This window comes from Protomyctophum parallelum (assembly GCF_964188405.1).
Source record: "Protomyctophum parallelum genome assembly, chromosome: 1".
Lineage (NCBI taxonomy): Eukaryota > Metazoa > Chordata > Actinopteri > Myctophiformes > Myctophidae > Protomyctophum > Protomyctophum parallelum.
In genome coordinates, this window is record NC_139697.1 from 59,284,054 (window position 1) to 59,304,762 (window position 20,709).

The following is a 20,709-nucleotide window of genomic DNA, read 5'->3' on the forward strand; positions in this document are numbered from 1 at the left end:
AATTCCATAGAGCCAGCTTTGTCCAGTCCTCTGAAATACAATTCATTTAAACCAACCGCTTAAATTATACTGGGATGTTGCATCAGAAAAGACATAATTTCAATTTGTTTTAGTGATCAGTGATGCATTCATTCTCCCCGTCTCTCTCTCTCTCTCTCTCTCTCTGGGTCTGTCTGCAGTGCACCACTGTTGTGCTCTTTGATGGCAACTTTAACCCATTCTGAACGGGCACCCATTTTGGTGTCGGCATCATGCTATGCTTTAGCTATTTAAAAATAGCAGATCTACAAGCTCATATCGCGCCACCGAGTGGCGCGATACGAGCTTGTAGGTCTGCTATTTTTTGAAAAATCGAAGAACGACTGACATTTTTAGAATCTGATCTCAGGTCAGAATGGGTTAATCAGACCAGTGTGTGTCCGGTGGAAACCTCGTATGAATCTGATCTCAGGTCAGAATGGGTTAAGTGATGTGAGAGGGAAAGGAAATAACGGGAGGAATAATTTAGAGAAAAAGACGTAGCCTCAGAAGAGTCGTGTCGGTCACTGTACATTAGAGAGGGCAATGCCGGTGACACATTTGTAACAGCTCCCCAGAAGAGGGTTGTTAAATATTCCATTTGGCCCCCCACCTCACCTCAAAGCCTTGGAAGAGGTACTGGGAAGATGTTGCTGGTTCATTGCTAGCATAGACTGTAAAAGCAGTAGCACGAAGGGAGCCGTGACATCACCCATTGGTTTCTACAGACCCGTTTTGAAGCCACTATTTCAGCTATTCAACTATTCAAATCTGCCATCTTTGAATTTGCAGTCCCGAAAAGCCCCGGAAATGAATCCTATTTCCTGGAAGGACAGCGAGGGTGGGTCTTCTCTTAGTAGAGCATTATTACCCTACTTTAGCATCGATTAAAAAAAACTACCCAAAAAAACACACATCATGATAATTGAAAGAAGACCTTAAACTAGCAATTGAAAGCACCGATGGAATGTGCTTTTTTTCTTTTTTTTTCTTTTTTTTGCAGCCGGCGACACCCTCTAGGACATTAATGAGAAGTGCAGTGCTTTAATGACTTCCTTATTGGCTTCATATCCAGAACCGGATGCTTGCTGCCTGGTTACTAGTTAGACTCGCAAGCTGGTCCTTTAATGCATTGCTCAACTAGCGACTGACTGACATTCCCACAGCTTTCTCATCGTGAAAACTCGGTGGAAACCATTAGATAAATTCCTTTCTTGCCATCTACACAAACATAGCTAGGCTATTGGGACCTATCTATGCCAGCTACGATGCGATTTCTAAATCCAGCTCCGTTGAGCCTCCATTATAACCCGATTTTCAAAGTGCCGTATCTCCAAAGGTTCGAGAGCTGTCCATGGTGAGCTGCCGCGCACCCGGCGATCGTAAACCATTGATTCATTTGTGAGTTTGTATCGCATCGCTGAAAAAATTTAGCTGCTTGTACTGCTACAGTAGCTAAAGGCTGTGGGCTGTGTTGTGTGGTGTTGTTCCACTTCCGGAGCTGGCCCCCCACCTTCCTGTTTAACCCGGAAGTGAAGTGAGCAGTGCCTTGAGAATCGAGCACAGTTGTTGACACTCAACTGTGTGTTGTTTTAACCCATTGGTTCCCACCCTAACCCTGAGGTGGTACTTCAGTATATGAAGTACCACCTCAGAAAGAATGTGGCACTCCAAGTACCACCGTAATATCTGAAGTTAAAATACAGGAGTGTATACCTGCCCTTTCTGTTCCATTCCTAAGCCAATTATGCTGCTGCTCTGACAACTCTGTCTAATCACTAATAGTCCAGTCATTATATGAAAAAACCTAGGACAAATTGCAACAGTAGCAAACTCAACTGATTTTGTATCCTCATTATGCCCTTAGTGAGGGAAAAAAAGTCCCAAGGAATCCCATCATGGGAAAGTTTTGAAAACGACCTGTACAGTATGGCCACCATAGAAATCCAATATAAGGCAAATAATTTCAAGATTTCCTTTTGCTTTAAGTAGCATGTGACATGTCAAACTAGGGTGTTTTCACGATGCTGAGTCCATTCCAAGCATTAGTTTTGCATAAAAACAGTCCTTGGGCTAATACCGGCCATAGCCACTTGCCCAAATGTGCTGACCTCATCACAGATGACGGCTATGACCGTTATTAGCCCAAGGAGTGTTTTTATGCAAAACTAATGCTTGGAATGGACTCAGCATCGTGAAAACACCCTAGTTTGACATGTCACATGCTACTTAAAGCAAAAGGACATTTTGAAATTATTTGCCTTATATTGGATGTCTATGGTGGCCATACTGTACAGGTCATTTTCAACACTTTCCCCTCAGACAATTTCAGGGGACTTTTTGTATGTTATTCAGGACATATGTAAGATACAAAATCAGCTGAGTTTGTTTTTTTTGCAATTAGTTGGAGGTTGACCCCTTTTTTCCCATATAATGCCTGTACTATAATCAACACAACTGATGATATTTCCAATGTGATTAATCCGTTCTCAAATCTTCTGACCGGGCACCCATTTTGGTGTCAGCATCATGTTATGCTTTAGCTATTTAAAAATAGCAGATCTACAAGCTCGTATCGCGCCACCGAGTGGCGCGATACGAGCTTGTAGGTCTGCTATTTTTGAAAAATCGAAGAGCGACTGACATTTTTAGAATCTGATCTCAGGTCAGAATGGGTTCATCAGACCAGTGTGTGTCCGGCGGAAACCTCGTATGAATCTGATCTCAGGTCAGAATGGGTTAACGGTGTGCTGTTAGGTGTGCCGTCATGCTCATTTCAGCATGGCTGGATAGCCTATTTCAACCAATTGCTTGGTCAGAAGAACTACCTAGTAATATAAATATTTAATTCCACTTTTGTCTTTTTTTTTCTCCTTTTTTGGAGGACTCCTAATACAATATTGGCACTCTAGCTATTGGTCACCCTATTGTCTTTTTCAAGATGTATTCTCCCGTGTGCTGGCACCGCCACAAGGACTTTGGTGGTGCGTTAGCTGCTTTGTACACAACCTCTGTAATAACCCACCCACTCTGTCCCTGCATTCCACCCTCTCCTGCTCCAGGCATGCGTCTGGCCCTGGCCGACGCCGGTGACACGGTGGAGGACGCCAACTTTGTGGAGACCATGGCGGACGCGGGCATCCTGCGTCTCTACACCTGGGTGGAGTGGGTGAAGGAGATGATCGCCAACCAGAACAGCCTGAGGACCGGCCCCGCGGACACCTTCAACGACCGAGTGTTCTCCAGGTATGGCCATAGAGCTGTGGTTTTCGGGGGACCACCAGTGGTCTTTGAGGGGGTTTCCGGGGTGGTCCCTAAAATGACGAAGAGTCGGTAACCAAATGGACCCTTATAGATCTTTAACTCTCTATTGTTGTTAAACATCTGCGTTACTTAATTTGGTCTACACAATTAGAGAATGTAGAAGAATTGTTATTTTGATCAATGTTTGCCTGTTAACTCTCCGAATGGTACTATATCAATCCAGCATGGGATTGTGGACAAAATATTACCCAACGATAACAAAATATTCTATGTTTTGGGTCTCGGAGACTAAATCTCAAATCTTTTGAGTCTGTGGCTCAAATGCTGAATAAATAATGCATCTTGACATGAAAAGGGTAGAAAGTCACTAGCATAGATGAATGAACGAAAGAAGAGAGCGCCGTTGAGGAAGGCGGCGAAGGCGGCGATGTGAGTGAGAGATGACTGAACCAGAGCAAGGGATGAGCGATACAACAGGAGAGAGAGAGAGGAGTGTCCCTCGGGTGGCGCAGTGGTAAAGACCCTGCCCACCGCCATGGAGGTTGTGGGTTCTAATCCACCGTGGCGCAACCGGCTTTGTCTGGGGGGGGGGGGGGGCGGCACCTGTCAGCGGGGAGTGTTAGTAGTAACGCGAAGGCTCTATGTCCTCCCGCTGGGGGCTCCTCACTGAGGTGAGTCAATAGGATACAACACAGAAAAAGGGGGCAGGGAGGAATCAATTGGCATAACAAGTAAATTGGGGGAAAGGGAGTAAAAATGATTGGCTACTATAGCCAATATTCATATTTCAATATTCATATTTCAGCACATTCTTGAAATGACCACCACGCTAATAATGTGTAAGGTGATTAAGTCATTGCATTCATCTTATGTTCATTTCTCGTCCATTGTGAATGAAAGACAATGCCACTCCAGAATGCCCTCCAGACATGAGTCAATCTAGCATGTCTGGAGGGCTTTCTGCTCCAGACTTCCTGCCCGCCCAACCTTTTTCTCGTTAATGACTGATTGAATGGCACCAAATGACTGATGGCAGCGCTAAGAGACTCACTGATCTGACTGTCCGTATGATTGTCCAGTGAGATGAACGCAGGCATCCTGAAGACGGAGCAACACTACGACAGGATGATGTACAAGGAGGGGCTGAAGAGTGGCTTCTTCGAATTCCAGGTAAACGACTTGATCTTTTGTAGAAATGTCTCACGGATCCCCTAACTGGGGCAAAGTTTGGGTGAAAATGTGCAGATCTGCAAGCTCACAATGTGTCCCAATGCAATGCGTTGTAAGCTTGCAGATTGCGTACTTTTGGTGAAGAGATGTCTCTTGATATTCTTTTTTCTTTTCATTGATTGATTGAATACTTTATTAGTCGGATATGTAAACGGCACAAAATACTAAAATAATTCTGAGATCCGCACACCGTTTGGTCAGGTATGACCTGACGAAGGCCCCTGAGGCTGAAACCTTGTATTGTTTTCTGCTCTGTTGTCAATAAATGTTTTGGGAGCTTTTAAAACGGTGTGCGGATCTCCCCTTTCCTTTCTTAGACATTAGAGAAAGCCATTGAAAAATGTTCTGCTCTGTGTGTGTGTGTGTGTGTGTGTGTGTATGTGTGTGCTTTTCTGTTCACTACTGCAGGCAGCCAAGGACAAGTATCGTGAGCTGGCCATCGAGGGTATGCACAGAGACCTTGTCTTCCAGTTCATTGAGAGACAGACTCTACTGTTGGCACCCATCTGCCCACACCTCTGCGAGTACACTTGGGGCCTCCTCGGCAAGGTGACACACAAGTTACATACTGTAGATGACAATGTACTACCCCCTTAGATAGCATTTCTGCATTTGATACAGACTTATACCATGTTATGTAGACGGCACTATAATTGCGTTGTATGTAGTCATAGCACGTCATAGTACATATGTATAGCATAGTATAGTATATGTATAGTTTATATGTATAGTTTCATTATATAGATATTCCACTGTTACTTTCTTAGCTTACACATGATAAATGCTTTTTATGTGATGTATTCCCATGCTTTTTTGTTCTTGCTTAATGTAAGTCGCTCTGGATTAAGAGCGTCTGCTAAATGCCCAAATTGTAAATTGTAATGTGTTCCACAATTGGTGGCAGCCTGTTGTTCATTTAACATTTTTCCTCATCTGTACCAAGGGTGCCACCAATTCTGAAGCGCACTGTAGGGACTGCTGCAGTTGCAATTCTCTACACTTGAGTGAATAATACCCATTATGTGGTATGCACTATGCTCATCAAAGAGAGAAATGCAGGCTACAGGCAGGGACTATCGCTGTGTGCTGTGGACACCTTCTCAGATAGCTCACCATATTGTCTCTCTCTTCTTCATCTCTCTCTCTCGCTCTCTAATGATGATTGCAAACACCCATATGCACACCTCCACTCTTTAGCCTCTCTTCCTACAAAGGCGTGGTGACCCTGGAGTCAGCTCCAGTCGCTATGAGTCTGATAACAGTGCTCTCTGGGTCTTTTCCATTAGCCATTCTCAGTTGCTTTTACCAAGGCAGTCCCTCTGCTTAACCACTTAAATAGCAGATCTGTCCTTCCTCTCAACCCTTCCTCCTCCTCCTCCTCCTCGCAGCCCACCTCTCTCATGAAGGCGTCGTGGCCCGCGGCGGGTCCCGTCGACGAGATTCTGATCCGCTCCTCTCAGTATCTGATGGAGACCGCCCACGACCTCCGACTGCGCCTGAAGGCCTACATGCAGCCGCCCAAGAACAAAGTAAGATCTGCGTGCACGTGCAAAGGGCTTTAATGCATGGTGGTGTGCGCCGGCATAGCCCCCGGTCATTGTCAATAAATTGCTGTCAGAGGCAGAGTTTAGAGCTGTCCATTGATGTTTCAAAACAGGTCTTTGAAAGCCGATGCTTGGTGTGGAAGGCGATTAATGTTTTATGATGATTGAAGACAGAGTGGCCAATGTGTTGTGTAGGTCAGTGGTTCCCAAAGTGGGGTTCGGGGACCCCCAGGGGTCTTTGATAGAGTTCCAGGGGGTCCCCAGCTAAATTATAGTTTGGAACCAAATAGACCCTTATGTGTCTGTATCTCTGTAACATGTAAGTTAAATTAACTTTGATTTTTCAATATACATTGGGGTCCCAGAGATAGAAATGGGGGGGTCGTAGCCTAATTCAGGTCAAACTGGGGGTGCTTGAAATGAAAATGGCATGTACGGTATTTTCAAATGGGGGTCTGCGGGCTAATGAGTGTCAATTTGGGAGTCCTTGACATGAAAAGGTCTGGGAACCAGTGGTGTAGGTGAGCGTAGCGTCTCCATAGTTGTGGGGGGGGGGGGGGGGGGCACAGCACATGTGCTGGTTTACAAATGAGATTTTCCACTCTTTTCTCTTTCTGCATAGCAGCACAACGGGCTCAGTGTTGATCACTGAGTGCATTGTGATATGTTCTCTGAAGACTTGATGGCCACGGAAAAAGAATACTACCAGTTTGAAATCAGTTGACCATGCTTGGTTCCTTTATTAGCCCTATTTTATATGACTACCGGGAAGTCATTATTTTTTATTTTTGAAATCCTTGACTGAAGATTATACATTGATTTAATACATTTCACAAGGCAAGAAGGTATGTTTATTTGTATAGCATATTTCAAAATAAAACAGAAAATAAGATTCCAAAATTATAGTGCAATCAGAAAAACAAAACAATGACCATGGATTATATGCTTGAATGTAACTTTAACCAAAGAGAATGTTGTCCCCTTTTCCAAATAATGCATTATTATTGAGGTTAGTTATTCAGGAGAGTTCAGCAGTTGCTGGAATTGTGCTTGAGCCATGCTCTGTAGAAAGTGAAATACCTTCCGGTCCTGTCATTTGGATGGTAAGAAATGCAGTTTATCGCATATTAACAATTCAGTGCTCCGATAAGTGGCCTCAGGCCAAAGGCAGGAGACATAAAACAACGTATCGACAAGATTTATGTCGGCCGATATCTCTGGCCACCAGACCGCTGCTGCGATTGATTCACGCTGGGCAGTTATAGATGTCTTGTTACCGTTGAGGCTCAAGTGGGGAAGAGGAGAGATCATACTTTTGTAAATTGCCCCTACAGACAGTATTGTGTGATTGAAATAGCCTAATGTCCAAGTGTCAGTTTGGCCTCATGTTTACAAAAAAAACAACAACACTACTTATTTCTAAGAGCCAGCTTGCATGCATCATTTACATTAGCGACTGCTCATTGATTGACGTGTTGATGGTCCAATGCTGTAGCTCACTCTGTAACCCTGAATCTGGAGCTGTCTGATGCACATGCTAACCCATTCTGAACGGGCACCCATTTTGGTGTCAGCATCATGTTGTGCTTTAGCTATTTAAAAATAGCAGATCTACAAGCTCATATCGCGCCACCGAGTGGCGCGATACGAGCTTGTAGGTCTGCTATTTTTGAAAAATCGAAGAGCGACTGTCATTTTTAGAATCTGATCTCAGGTCAGAATGGGTTCATCAGACCAGTGTGTGTCCAGCGGAAACCTGGTATGAATCTGATCTCAGGTCAGAATGGGCTAATGGATGATAACACTCTGCCCAGCCCTACACAGCAGTAGTTTATCAGTTGGAGTTTACCAGTGTTTTGAGAGCTGCTTGAAGCTGATCCTCTTTTTTTTTTTTTAGATTTGTTTTTGGCTTTTTGTGCCTTTTTTATTGATAGTTACAGTAAGGACAGACAGGAAAGAGGGAGAGAGAGAAGGGGAGAGACATGCAGCAAAGGTTGTCATGAACTGGACTCGAACACGCAACACACTGTCAGGCCAGAGCCTATACGGTATGTGGCATGCGCCTGGAGCCCTGGACCACTAGGCCAACGGGCGCCCAGCTGATCCTCCTCTAATGCAACTTATTACTTGAGGGAATTAAAGTCACATCGTTCATCTATTTTTTTATCAGTTTTTCTTGGGTTTTTACTTGATTTTCTTTATGTACAGCACTTTGTGCTGCAGTTTCTGTACAAATCGTTGCTTTATTATAAGTAACATTATTATTATTACTAATACTAATTCTATTTGGCTGGAGCGTCTGGAGCTATATGTGTGAATATGCATTTTTGTTATTATAGTGTAAATACCTAGGAGTCATCAAGCATGACAGCTGAAATCTCCAAATGCCCCGATATCAGAGAGCTAAGAAAGTTTACTGTAGTCTTTTCTGCTGAAATGATCTTTCATGTACTTATTGTTCTCAGCATCCTGTCATCAACCTACTTTTTCAGCAACTTGGGTGACTCCAGGTTTAAAACGCCAAACACCAAACAAGATGAATGGAGCCTAATGCTGATGGTTTTATAATAAATAACATTCTGAACACTCTAATGTTCTAACTCTAACACACACACGAAATATGTGCATACATAGTATAGCAGGGTTGACAGTGAGTGAGTAGATGTCCAGTTTGATAAGGTTACACATCACACACAGCCGCCTTAAATTATTAAAATTGTGTATGTGTAGACTATGGAGATTCCTAATGCTAATGGTTTTATAATTAATGCAACATTCTGAACACTGTCAAGTTGACACTAATAGCTCGCCTGATACGCGCGCACACACACACACACACACACACACACGCACGCTTTTACTCCACTACATTTATTTGAAAACTTTAGTCACATGTGAGATCTGCTATTTTCAAAAGATTGTTATACATTTGAAAACTTGAAACGGAACATTCTGCATGTCTTTCGTCACTTCTTTTTTTTTTTGATGCCAATACTTTTGTACTTTTACTCAAGTACATTTTTGGATTCTGGACTTTTACTTGTAACGTATTTCTACATTGATTCTAATTTGAAAGAGGATATGAATCCTATGCTATGAATGTACTTCATATGTATGTACAGCATGTACAGTATAGACAAATACACGTAGGCTGCCCTGTGCACAATCATAGCTGCGGTGTCACATTAACATAATCAGCACCGGCCGGGATTCCTTCAAAATACAAGCTCTGGGGTGCCGGGAAGACATGGCCGCTTTTACTCTGAAGCCCCCCCCCCCCCCCCCCCCCCACTTAAGTGCAGCATTGATTGCCTACACCTGGCCTACAACAAGGCACACCTCCACGGTTTCCGTCTATAAATACCTTTTGCCGTCTCCGTTTCTCCCCCCCTTACAGAAAGGGGACTCCAAGCCCCCAGCCAAACCCTCCCACGCTACCATCTACGTGGCCAAGTGTTACCCTCCGTGGCAGCACAGCGCCTTGTCACTACTGGGCAAATACTACAAGGTAAGGAACGTCCACAACGCATAGCAGACGGACAAACACACTCACACATGTCCCCCCACTTCCGTTTTGCATGTGCAGTCGTTGTAAATCAGTGGTTGCCAAACTTTTTATACTGAAGTACCACCTCAGAAAATATTACCATAATAACTGATGTTAAAATACAGGAGCGTCAGCGTATACCTGCCCTTTTTTGTTCCATTCCTAAGCCAATAATGCTGCTCTGACCAAACTCTGTCTAATCACTAATCGGCACAACTGATGATATTTCTAATGTGATGAATCCGTTCTCAAATCTTTTAACGGCTATGTGTGCTGTCATGCCCATTTCAGCACGGCTGGAGAGCCTATTTCAACCGATTGCCTGGTGAGAAGAACTACCTGTAGTAATATCAGCAGGTCGCCCTAGGCAGGGAACTGTTCCGCCTGCCCCTAGAGCAGGCCCTGAGTAATATCAATATTTCACTTTTGTGTCTTTTCTCCTTTTTGGGGTGACTCCTCTGGCGTAAATAATTTCTACTAGAAAACAAAATGGTCAATGCCTGTTTTTCTATAAATAGAAATATATTTTAAAATACATGTTCGTGAACACAGTGACTGGTCAAATATCCTTTCGGAGAGTAGATAGAGCAGACGCGGCTTCTGAACATTTAGCAGGTATATTTGCAGATTATTTGTTATTGCATTGTGGAAGAGATTGGCGAGCTTGAGAGACTATACGATGAGTGAACTGGTGTCGGATCAAGAGCCTGTCTGTCCGTCCATTCACACTGTATACTTTAACCGTAACAACATGAACCCTAGTTTCCCTAGCCACTCTACAAGCTCACAAGGTGCTAATTTCATCCAAGACATTTGGTATAGAGGGAGAAAAAAGGAGGGCACGTACTGTAGAATATAAACCCCTAGTATAGACACTAGGGGTATATAGAAGTATAAGGCTTAACCCATTCTGACCTGAGATCAGATTCATACAAGGTTTCCGCCGGACACACACTGGTCCTGATGACAGGTGGAGCGAAATCCCTTCACGACGGACGACGTACGTCGCGACGTATATTTTTCCGTCGCAACGTATATTCGAGTACGTCCTGGCGTAAATATCAATTCGTCCCGGCAGAACGGACTCGTCGCGGCTATATCTACCCGTTTGCGACGTAATAGGTTGACTATTATTTTCCGTCGCGCCAGAACGGGACTCGTCGCAGCTATATCTACCCGTTGTGGCGTGAGCTGGACTCGTCGCGGCAGAACGTGACTCGTCGCGACTATATCTACCCGTTTGCGACGTGCGCCTCGCCGGTCCGGTCTCCAGGCGAGCCTGCGTCCTTCATATATTTTTTTTTCTGCTCTCGTTGGACTTAACTTTAAAAGTCCAATGGAACACCTCTTTGTAACGGGCCGCTGTAGCATAGTGGTCTAATCCCTCGCCTCTCTATTCTTTTTTGCTGAGGACGCTGGTTCAATTCCCGCTCGCGGCAGACCAAAATTATTATATTTTAGACAGACACACAGACAGACAGACAGACAGACTGCCTGTCTGCCTGCCTGTCTGCCTGCCTAATGTATTGTAAATAATGTATTCATTCCATACGGCTATTTTTTTTTAATATAAAAACTTTTGTCTTTCGCGCGATTCGAACCAGCGTCGTCAGCACCAAAACATTGAGAGGCGAGTGATTAAACCGCTAGACTACAGCGGCCATACGTTACAAAGAAGTGTTTCATTGGACTTATAAAGACAATAGCACCCAGCTGCAGTCTCGCAAGGGGAGGGACCGGAAGTGCTTTTATTTCCGGCTTCCACGTGCACAAGCGCACATACACGCACGCGAAATATAATGCAATATGTAATAATCAGCTCATACATTATAAAGACATTATTGCATTATGAAGTTTTATTACAGTATGAGTCGCCTATGTGGAGGTTCTTAATGTAACACATTATTACATTATAGAAAAATCTATTAAGTTATGTGCTCGTCTTTTAATTACATTATGAGCTGATTATTACATTATGAGGTCAGATGTAGAGTTGCTGGCCGCCTCAGCTCCATATATGGAGATCTAGGTGATGATCCAGTCTTTTCAATGTATGGCTATCCAGGGTTTGATGAGGTCAGTGTCGGGATCTTATATCATATGGAAACGGCCATATATGGTGGTGTGACGTGTCATGAGGCGTGACCATATATGGAGGCATGACACGAGGCGTGACATGACACACTTACTGACTGACTGACGGGAAATGCAGGTTTTCATAGTAAATTAAATGCATATGGTCGTGTGTCTGTGGTCTATGGTCTGGACATGGTGTGTGTGGGACAGGGGTACGGGGTTATAGCAACTTATTACATTACTTAAATGCCTTGATATCATTATGTTATAATCGACCATATAGGCCTAGCCTATTATTGCATATCATTTTATTATTGTTAGATTTGCATTTCTTCAAATATGCACACTTATACCACCAACTAATAAGCTTTCAATTAAAATATTACCTACAACAAACTACTTCAAACTTTTCCAAACCGACCACGTAATTATGTTTAAGCACAGATGGTACTATATACACCCGGCATTTAAGCGCGCACCAGCAAGTGCGTGTCGTGCACGCGCATTATATTTTGCGTGCGTGTATGTGCACTTGTGCACGTGGAAGCCGGAAATAAAAGCACTTCCGGTCCCTCCCCTTGCGAGACTGCAGCTGGGTGCTATTGTCTTTATAAGTCCAATGAAACACTTCTTTGTAACGTATGGCCGCTGTAGTCTAGCGGTTTAATCACTCGCCTCTCAATGTTTTGGTGCTGACGACGCTGGTTCGAATCGCGCGAAAGACAAAAGTTTTTATATTAAAAAAAAATAGCCGTATGGAATGAATACATTATTTACAATACATTAGGCAGGCAGACAGGCAGTCTGTCTGTCTGTCTGTCTGTGTGTCTGTCTAAAATATAATAATTTTGGTCTGCCGCGAGCGGGAATTGAACCAGCGTCCTCAGCAAAAAAGAATAGAGAGGCGAGGGATTAGACCACTATGCTACAGCGGCCCGTTACAAAGAGGTGTTCCATTGGACTTTTAAAGTTAAGTCCAACGAGAGCAGAAAAAAAAATATATGAAGGACGCAGGCTCGCCTGGAGACCGGACCGGCGAGGCGCACGTCGCAAACGGGTAGATATAGTCGCGACGAGTCACGTTCTGCCGCGACGAGTCCAGCTCACGCCACAACGGGTAGATATAGCTGCGACGAGTCCCGTTCTGGCGCGACGGAAAATAATAGTCAACCTATTACGTCGCAAACGGGTAGATATAGCCGCGACGAGTCCGTTCTGCCGGGACGAATTGATATTTACGCCAGGACGTACTCGAATATACGTTGCGACGGAAAAATATACGTCGCGACGTACGTCGTCCGTCGTGAAGGGATTTCGCTGTCTCTCCCTGATGAACCCATATGAGCTTGTAGATCTGCTATTTTTAAATAGCTAAAGCATAACATGATGCCGACACCAAAATGGGTGCCCGGTCAGAATGGGTTAAGTGGTTAATATTTAAACTTTCTGCTGCTATGCTGTGGTTCCTATGGCAGGGTCAGTTTGACTGTAGAATACTACAACTAGAGGTGTCCGGGCCTTTTCAGTTGTGAGCTTGTAGATCGGCTATGTTCTGTGTAATCTTTATTTTTACCTTTTTTAATCATTCTCATTTATATATTTCTTTATTCACTTTTTTCCTTTTTTCTTTTTACAGATTTTTAACGGCAGTTTTGAAAAGTGCTTTGTGGATAAAGAATGATATTACCACAATTTACAATTTACAATTTAGGCATTTAGCAGACGCTCTTAATCCAGAGCGACTTACAATAATCAAGAACAAAAGCATGGGAAATACATCACAAAAGCATTTATCATAAAACATGCGTAAGCTAAGAAAGTAACAGTGGAATATCTATATTATGAGACTATACATATAAACTATATATATATATACTACTATGCTATACATATGTACTATGGCGTGCTATGACTATATACAATGCAATTATAGTGCCGTCTACATAACATGCTATAAGTCTGTATCAGATGCTATCTAAGTCTACAGAAATGCTATCTAAGGGGGTAGGGTAAGTGCTATGGGTCACTACATGTCTGTAGTGCTCTTTAGGATCAGGATTTTGACTACAAAGCTAATGTCTCTCCCTCTCTCTCCCCCTGGTGTTCCCTCTTGCCCGTGTGATTGATGCTGCCCTTCTCAGAGTAACAGCGGAGTGCTTCCAGACAACAAGGTGATCGCCGGTGAGCTGGGAGCCCTGCCAGAGCTCAAGAAATACATGAAAAGAGTCATGCCCTTCGTAGCTATGATCAAGGTAAGGTTGAAGGCTGACGGTTGTTTTGTGTGTATATTAAAGTGTCTGTGTAGAGGTATAGCTTTGGCAAGATGCCTGAGCTGCAGCTTTTCTCCTGTTGCAGCATCGCCTCCTTTTCCTTTAATATTATGTTCCTCTCCTTTCCTCTCCAACCTCGCTCCTCTCCTATTCTCCTCCCCGATTCACTCCTCTCTCCTGTCCTCTCCCCTCCTGCTTCCCATCATTACTAATTAAGGATACCCTGGACATTGGCGTTTAAAAATAATAATAATCTGGGTGCAATATATTCTGTGTTTTAAAGTCGATTTCTATTATGCATTCCATTATTTATCTCTTGTTTAGGTCCACATCACCTTGCTTTTGTGCTCTTTCTCTTGCCATCCATTGAGAGTGTGTATCATGAACCAAACAATAGCGGCATGACATTGTCATTGTGATTTTGGCAGAGATAAGAAAAAGAACACTTGAAGCTGATGTAGGGGGAAAAAAGGGACGGGCATTTCCTGGGTGTTAACTGTCACTAGGCCTGTCACAATTATTACATAATCGCCTAATTGCAATTATTAGACATAATTACGGTTATTTTCCATAATTGTTTCCATGTTCAGAAAGGTTCACGCATTTTGAAACATTAAAAAAAAAAGTAGTGGAAATGGCAGATCTACAAGCTCACAACGCATGGCCTTGTGAGCTTATAGATCGGCTTTTTCCACTATTTTGTAACACATTTATAGTATAAGGTATTAAATATATCAGTCATTTCTTTGTGCATTTGATTTGTCAGGTCTGCCCCGTGCAAGTCTTGTTTAACCCATATACTGCCTCCTGCTGGACTGCCGAGCCTATTTCAATGCAGCACACTGGACTGACATCCTGTCTGGAGCGTACATCTTTAATGCTAAATCAATAGCGTCAATGCTAGCGAGCTAAAATGAAGCCATCCTTGCTCTAGAAAGCACCAATGTTTCCATCTAAACCACCGGATAATCAGCAAAGACCTCCGAACATCGCGCATTTTATCCAAACCACGGAGAGCTCCGTAGATTTCGAGTTATTCCGCTTTTTAGTCAGCCTGTATAATGGGAGGTGGACAGCAGCGCGGTTGCGCAATCCGGTCCTAGGATCACTAAAGAAGGAAAGGCCAAGCCAAAATAATAATCAGCGATTTGATATCAATAATAAAGCTTATCAGACGGAACATTACGCCAGAAGCAGTTGCTGGTTGGATTCCTTACCGTTAAAAGCCACACTAAGCCACACGTTAATCGCAACTAATCGTCAAGTAAAATGTCGTAATCATGACAGCCTTAACTGTCACATGGTTGGCAACCAAGTTGAAAGAGAGTAGTAATACTTTATATTGATGAACCCAATGATGTCCCAGTGATAGCCTGCAGTGTCACTTCGGTTGTCAGTTCTTTTTGTCTGTCCCTCCCTGGTGTTGTTCTTGTTGACTTGTTTCAGTTTGTAGACGAAAACGTCTGATCATGAGTTTGCCTTTGTCCTTTGCTGTCAACTGATGACAGCGTGGGTTTATTAGGTCAACTGTGGGAGTAAATGATGACAGCGTGGGTTTATTAGGTCAACTGTGGGAGTAAATGATGACAGCGTGGGTTTATTAGGTCAACTGTGGGAGTAAATGATGACAGCGTGGGTTTATTAGGTCAACTGTGGGAGTAAATGATGACAGCGTGGGTTTATTAGGTCAACTGTGGGAGTAAATGATGACAGCGTGGGTTTATTAGGTCAACTGTGGGAGTAAATGATGACAGCGTGGGTTTATTAGGTCAACTGTGGGAGTAAATGATGACAGCGTGGGTTTATCAGGTCAACTGTGGGAGTAAATGATGACAGCGTGGGTTTATTAGGTCAACTGTGGGAGTAAATGATGACAGCGTGGGTTTATTAGGTCAACTGTGGGAGTAAATGATGACAGCGTGGGTTTATAGGGTCCACCAAAATCTCCCGGAGGGGGCGTTAACATATGTGTCACGTGGTAGCGGCCGCCATGTTGGCAGGCATTTCTCGTTTGTTTACAGTCAGCGACCATCCGTGTGCGTTCTAATTTTTAAACACCAGAGGGAGTTCAACAAGCTCGTTCCTGGCGACAACACAGTGAGCCAACACCAGGATGGAAAGAAAAAACGCCGGCCTCGACATACCTTGCTTACAAGGACAAGCTTAACTTTGAGGAAAAGGAGCGTTACCTCAACAAAATCAAGGATATTATTGATGGTCTCGACCCCTATGAACACACTGACTGAACAGAGGATTCGATCTTCTACCACCACTAATGCGACTACATTTAATGCTTGTCCTTGTAAGGTATGTCGAGGCCGACGTTTTTTCTTTCCATCCTGGTGTTGGCTCACTGTGTTGTCGCCAGGAACGAGCTCGTTGAACTCCCTCTGGTGTTTAAAAATTAGAACGCACACGGATGGTCGCTGACTGTAAACAAACGAGAAATGCCTGCCAACATGGCGGCCGCTACCACGTGACACATATGTTAACGCCCCCTCCGGGAGATTTTGGTGGACCCTATAAGGTCAACTGTGGGAGTAAATGATGACAGCGTGGGTTTATTGCGTTATTGTGCAGAGATCAGTCGATTCATGGCCTTATTCACACAAAGTAACCCGCTCACTCATTCACTCTCATCTACTTGATCATTAGAAAACAATGCATTTCCCCAGTGATTGAGGACACGTGCACACACGCACGTGTGCGCGCGTGCACACACACACACACCAAGTCATTATTATCTACACAACCCATTTAAAAACAACAGAAGTTGATTTGAGAATGACAAAACACACTGACCTTCCCCCTTCCACACTCACAATTGCACGCACACACACACACACACACACACACACACACACACACACACACACACACACACACACACACACCATTGTCACTGATCCATCTTTCAGTGTTGTATATATTTCAATGGTTCTGGCCTCCCTGTGATTAGGTCTGTTACAATGATTACATTATCATCACCTGGCCACAATTATATGAGATGTTCCATAATCATCAGAGTCAATAACTTGAAGACCAGCCCCCAAATCTAAAAGCTCTCTTCATAGGGTCTGTAATTGGAAGAAAATAAGTAATTTATTTGGGTGAACTGCTCCTTTAATGGTCAATGACATTGTGATAACGGTGATCCACAGGAGAACCTGGAGAAGAACGGCGCCAGGGTCCTGGACCTGCAGCTGGAGTTTGACGAGGCCGACGTGCTGGAGAAGAACCTGGTGTATCTCACCAACTCTGTGGAGGTACTGAGAAAGACCCGTCAAACCAGCAACACAGCGGGACAGTTTGTTATGGGCTTTGTTACATCAGTATTGATTTGGAGAAATGAATGGGATTTATATCTGTGGAAAACATGGCTGCCACTATTATGCTCTGTAAAAGCCAAGTATAGACCCCTTGAGGACCCGGGTCAAGGATAGGGTTAATGAACTACTACAAGCAAAACGCCCAGCAGACCAATAAACTGAAAGCAATTTCTTTGTTTCTCTCTCTGGAGAGGTGTTATTATTGCAGGGCATTTTTGTCATCTAGAATGTGTGTGTGTGTGTGTGTTTTTCTCTGTGACAGCTGGATCAGATCGACGTGCTGCCTGCGTCCGAGGCTGATGACAAGGTGAAGGAGGACTGTTGCCCAGGGAAACCCTTCAGCGTGTTCAGATCAGAGGTAGGCGCTTTTATGCCATTCAAACCCGGGAAAGAATCGTCCAGGAGATACCTGATGACGGTCGTATTAGACCGAAACGTTGAAACCTCAGTAGCCTAATACACTACTGCTATAAGTGATGATACTGACCACGATACTAACATGATACTGACCACGATACTAACATGATACTGACCACGATACTAACATGATGCTGACCACGATACTAACATGATACGGACCATGATACTGACTATGATACTAAGATGTTACTGACATGATACTAACATGATACTAAGATGACACCGCCATGATACTGATATGATACTGACCACGATACTAACATGATACTGACCACGATACTAACATGATACTGACCACGATACTAACATGATACTGACCATGATACTAACATGATACTGACCACGATACTAACATGATACGGACCACGATACTAACATGATACTGACCACGATACTAACATGATACTGACCACGATACTAACATGATACTGACCATGATACTAACATGATACGGACCATGATACTAACATGATACGGACCACGATACTAACATGATACTGACCATGATACTAACATGATACTGACCACGATACTAACATGATACGGACCACGATACTAACATGATACTGACCACGATACTAACATGATACTGACCACGATACTAACATGATACGGACCACGATACTAACATGATACTGACCATGATACTAACATGATGCTGACCACGATACTAACATGATACGGACCATGATACTGACTATGATACTAAGATGTTACTGACATGATACTAACATGATACTAAGATGACACCGCCATGATACTGATATGATACTGACCACGATACTAACATGATACTGACCACGATACTAACATGATACTGACCACGATACTAACATGATACTGACCATGATACTAACATGATACTGACCACGATACTAACATGATACTGACCATGATACTAACATGATACTGACCACGATACTAACATGATACTGACCATGATACTAACATGATACTGACCACGATACTAACATGATACTGACCATGATACTAACATGATACTGACCATGATACTAACATGATACTGACCATGATACTAACATGATACTGACCACGATACTAACATGATACTGACCACGATACTAACATGATACTGACCATGATACTAACATGATACTGACCACGATACTAACATGATACTGACCATGATACTAACATGATACTGACCACGATACTAACATGATACTGACCATGATACTAACATGATACTGACCACGATACTAACATGATACTGACCATGATACTAACATGATACTGACCACGATACTAACATGATACGGACCATGATACTAACATGATACTGACCACGATACTAACATGATACGGACCATGATACTAACATGATACTGACCACGATACTAACATGATACGGACCATGATACTAACATGATACTAAGATGACACCGCCATGATACTGATATGATACTGACCACGATACTAACATGATACTGACCACGATACTAACATGATACGGACCACGATACTAACATGATACTGACCACGATACTAACATGATACTGACCACGATACTAACATGATACTGACCACGATACTAACATGATACTGACCACGATACTAACATGATACGGACCACGATACTAACATGATACTGACCACGATACTAACATGATACTGACCACGATACTAACATGATACGGACCATGATACTAACATGATACTGACCACGATACTAACATGATACTGACCACGATACTAACATGATACTGACCACGATACTAACATGATACTGACCACGATACTAACATGATACTGACCACGATACTAACATGATACTGACCACGATACTAACATGATACGGACCACGATACTAACATGATACTGACCACGATACTAACATGATACTGACCACGATACTAACATGATACTGACCATGATACTAACATGATACTGACCACGATACTAACATGATACGGACCACGATACTAACATGATACTGACCATGATACTAACATGATACTGACCACGATACTAACATGATACGGACCATGATACTGACTATGATACTAAGATGTTACTGACATGATACTAACATGATACTAACATGATACTGACCATGATACTAACATGATACTGACCACGATACTAACATGATACGGACCATGATACTAACATGATACTGACCACGATACTAACATGATACGGACCACGATACTAACATGATACTGACCATGATACTAACATGATGCTGACCACGATACTAACATGATACGGACCATGATACTGACTATGATACTAAGATGTTACTGACATGATACTAACATGATACTAACATGATACTGACCATGATACTAACATGATACGGACCACGATACTAACATGATACTGACCACGATACTAACATGATACTGACCACGATACTAACATGATACTGACCACGATACTAACATGATACGGACCACCAGAACAAATGCCAAACATGTAGAACATTCACAGGAGTAACTTATTTGTGGAACAGCCTCGATAAAGATGTGAAATTGTGCAGCTCATTAAACAAATTAAAAAAATACTTATAATAGGAATGTGCCTTCTGTATGGTCAAGTTATTTCATTAAATCAAATTGTCTTTGTCCTTTTTTATTTTTTAACCTTTTTGGTCTCTCTCTCTCTCTCTCTCTCTCTAGCCCGCCGTGTCTGTGTCCTTCATCAACCCCCAGCCGTTCAACGGCTTGTTTTCCACCAGGGTTGACATTCGACAAGGGGACGACAGAGATAGCGTTGTTCGCCGACTAGCCAAAGTGAACAGACTCATAAAAGGTCAGTAGTGTCGAGGAACAGTACATTCATCCCTGTGGTCTCATTTTATGAAGCCTCAGTGTGCCTGGGAACACCACGCCGGAAATGGTGATGCTAGCAGTGACACACACACACACACACAGTGCTGTGAACTGTTATTTAACAAGTAAGACGCGCAAACGCGGGAAGCGAACGCAGCTCGTGTGTGTGTGTGTGTGTGTGTGTGTGTGTGTGTGCTACAGCTGCGCCCTGTGTGT

At 43.2% G+C, this 20,709-nt stretch overlaps 1 protein-coding gene across 1 annotated transcript in view; it reads left to right on the plus strand.

Annotated features, from left to right (window-relative positions):
* The window catches only part of lars1b (leucyl-tRNA synthetase 1b), a 50,006-nt gene that overhangs the window by 27,585 nt on the left and 1,712 nt on the right, over window positions 1-20,709 (plus strand). The window contains exons 23-31 of the mRNA XM_083782756.1: window positions 3,081-3,264; window positions 4,362-4,452; window positions 4,921-5,061; window positions 5,901-6,041; window positions 9,454-9,564; window positions 13,821-13,931; window positions 17,111-17,215; window positions 17,541-17,636; window positions 20,341-20,473. Of these exons, the coding sequence (XP_083638882.1) occupies window positions 3,081-3,264; window positions 4,362-4,452; window positions 4,921-5,061; window positions 5,901-6,041; window positions 9,454-9,564; window positions 13,821-13,931; window positions 17,111-17,215; window positions 17,541-17,636; window positions 20,341-20,473 (1,113 nt within the window). The remainder of the gene's footprint in view (window positions 1-3,080; window positions 3,265-4,361; window positions 4,453-4,920; window positions 5,062-5,900; window positions 6,042-9,453; window positions 9,565-13,820; window positions 13,932-17,110; window positions 17,216-17,540; window positions 17,637-20,340; window positions 20,474-20,709) is intronic.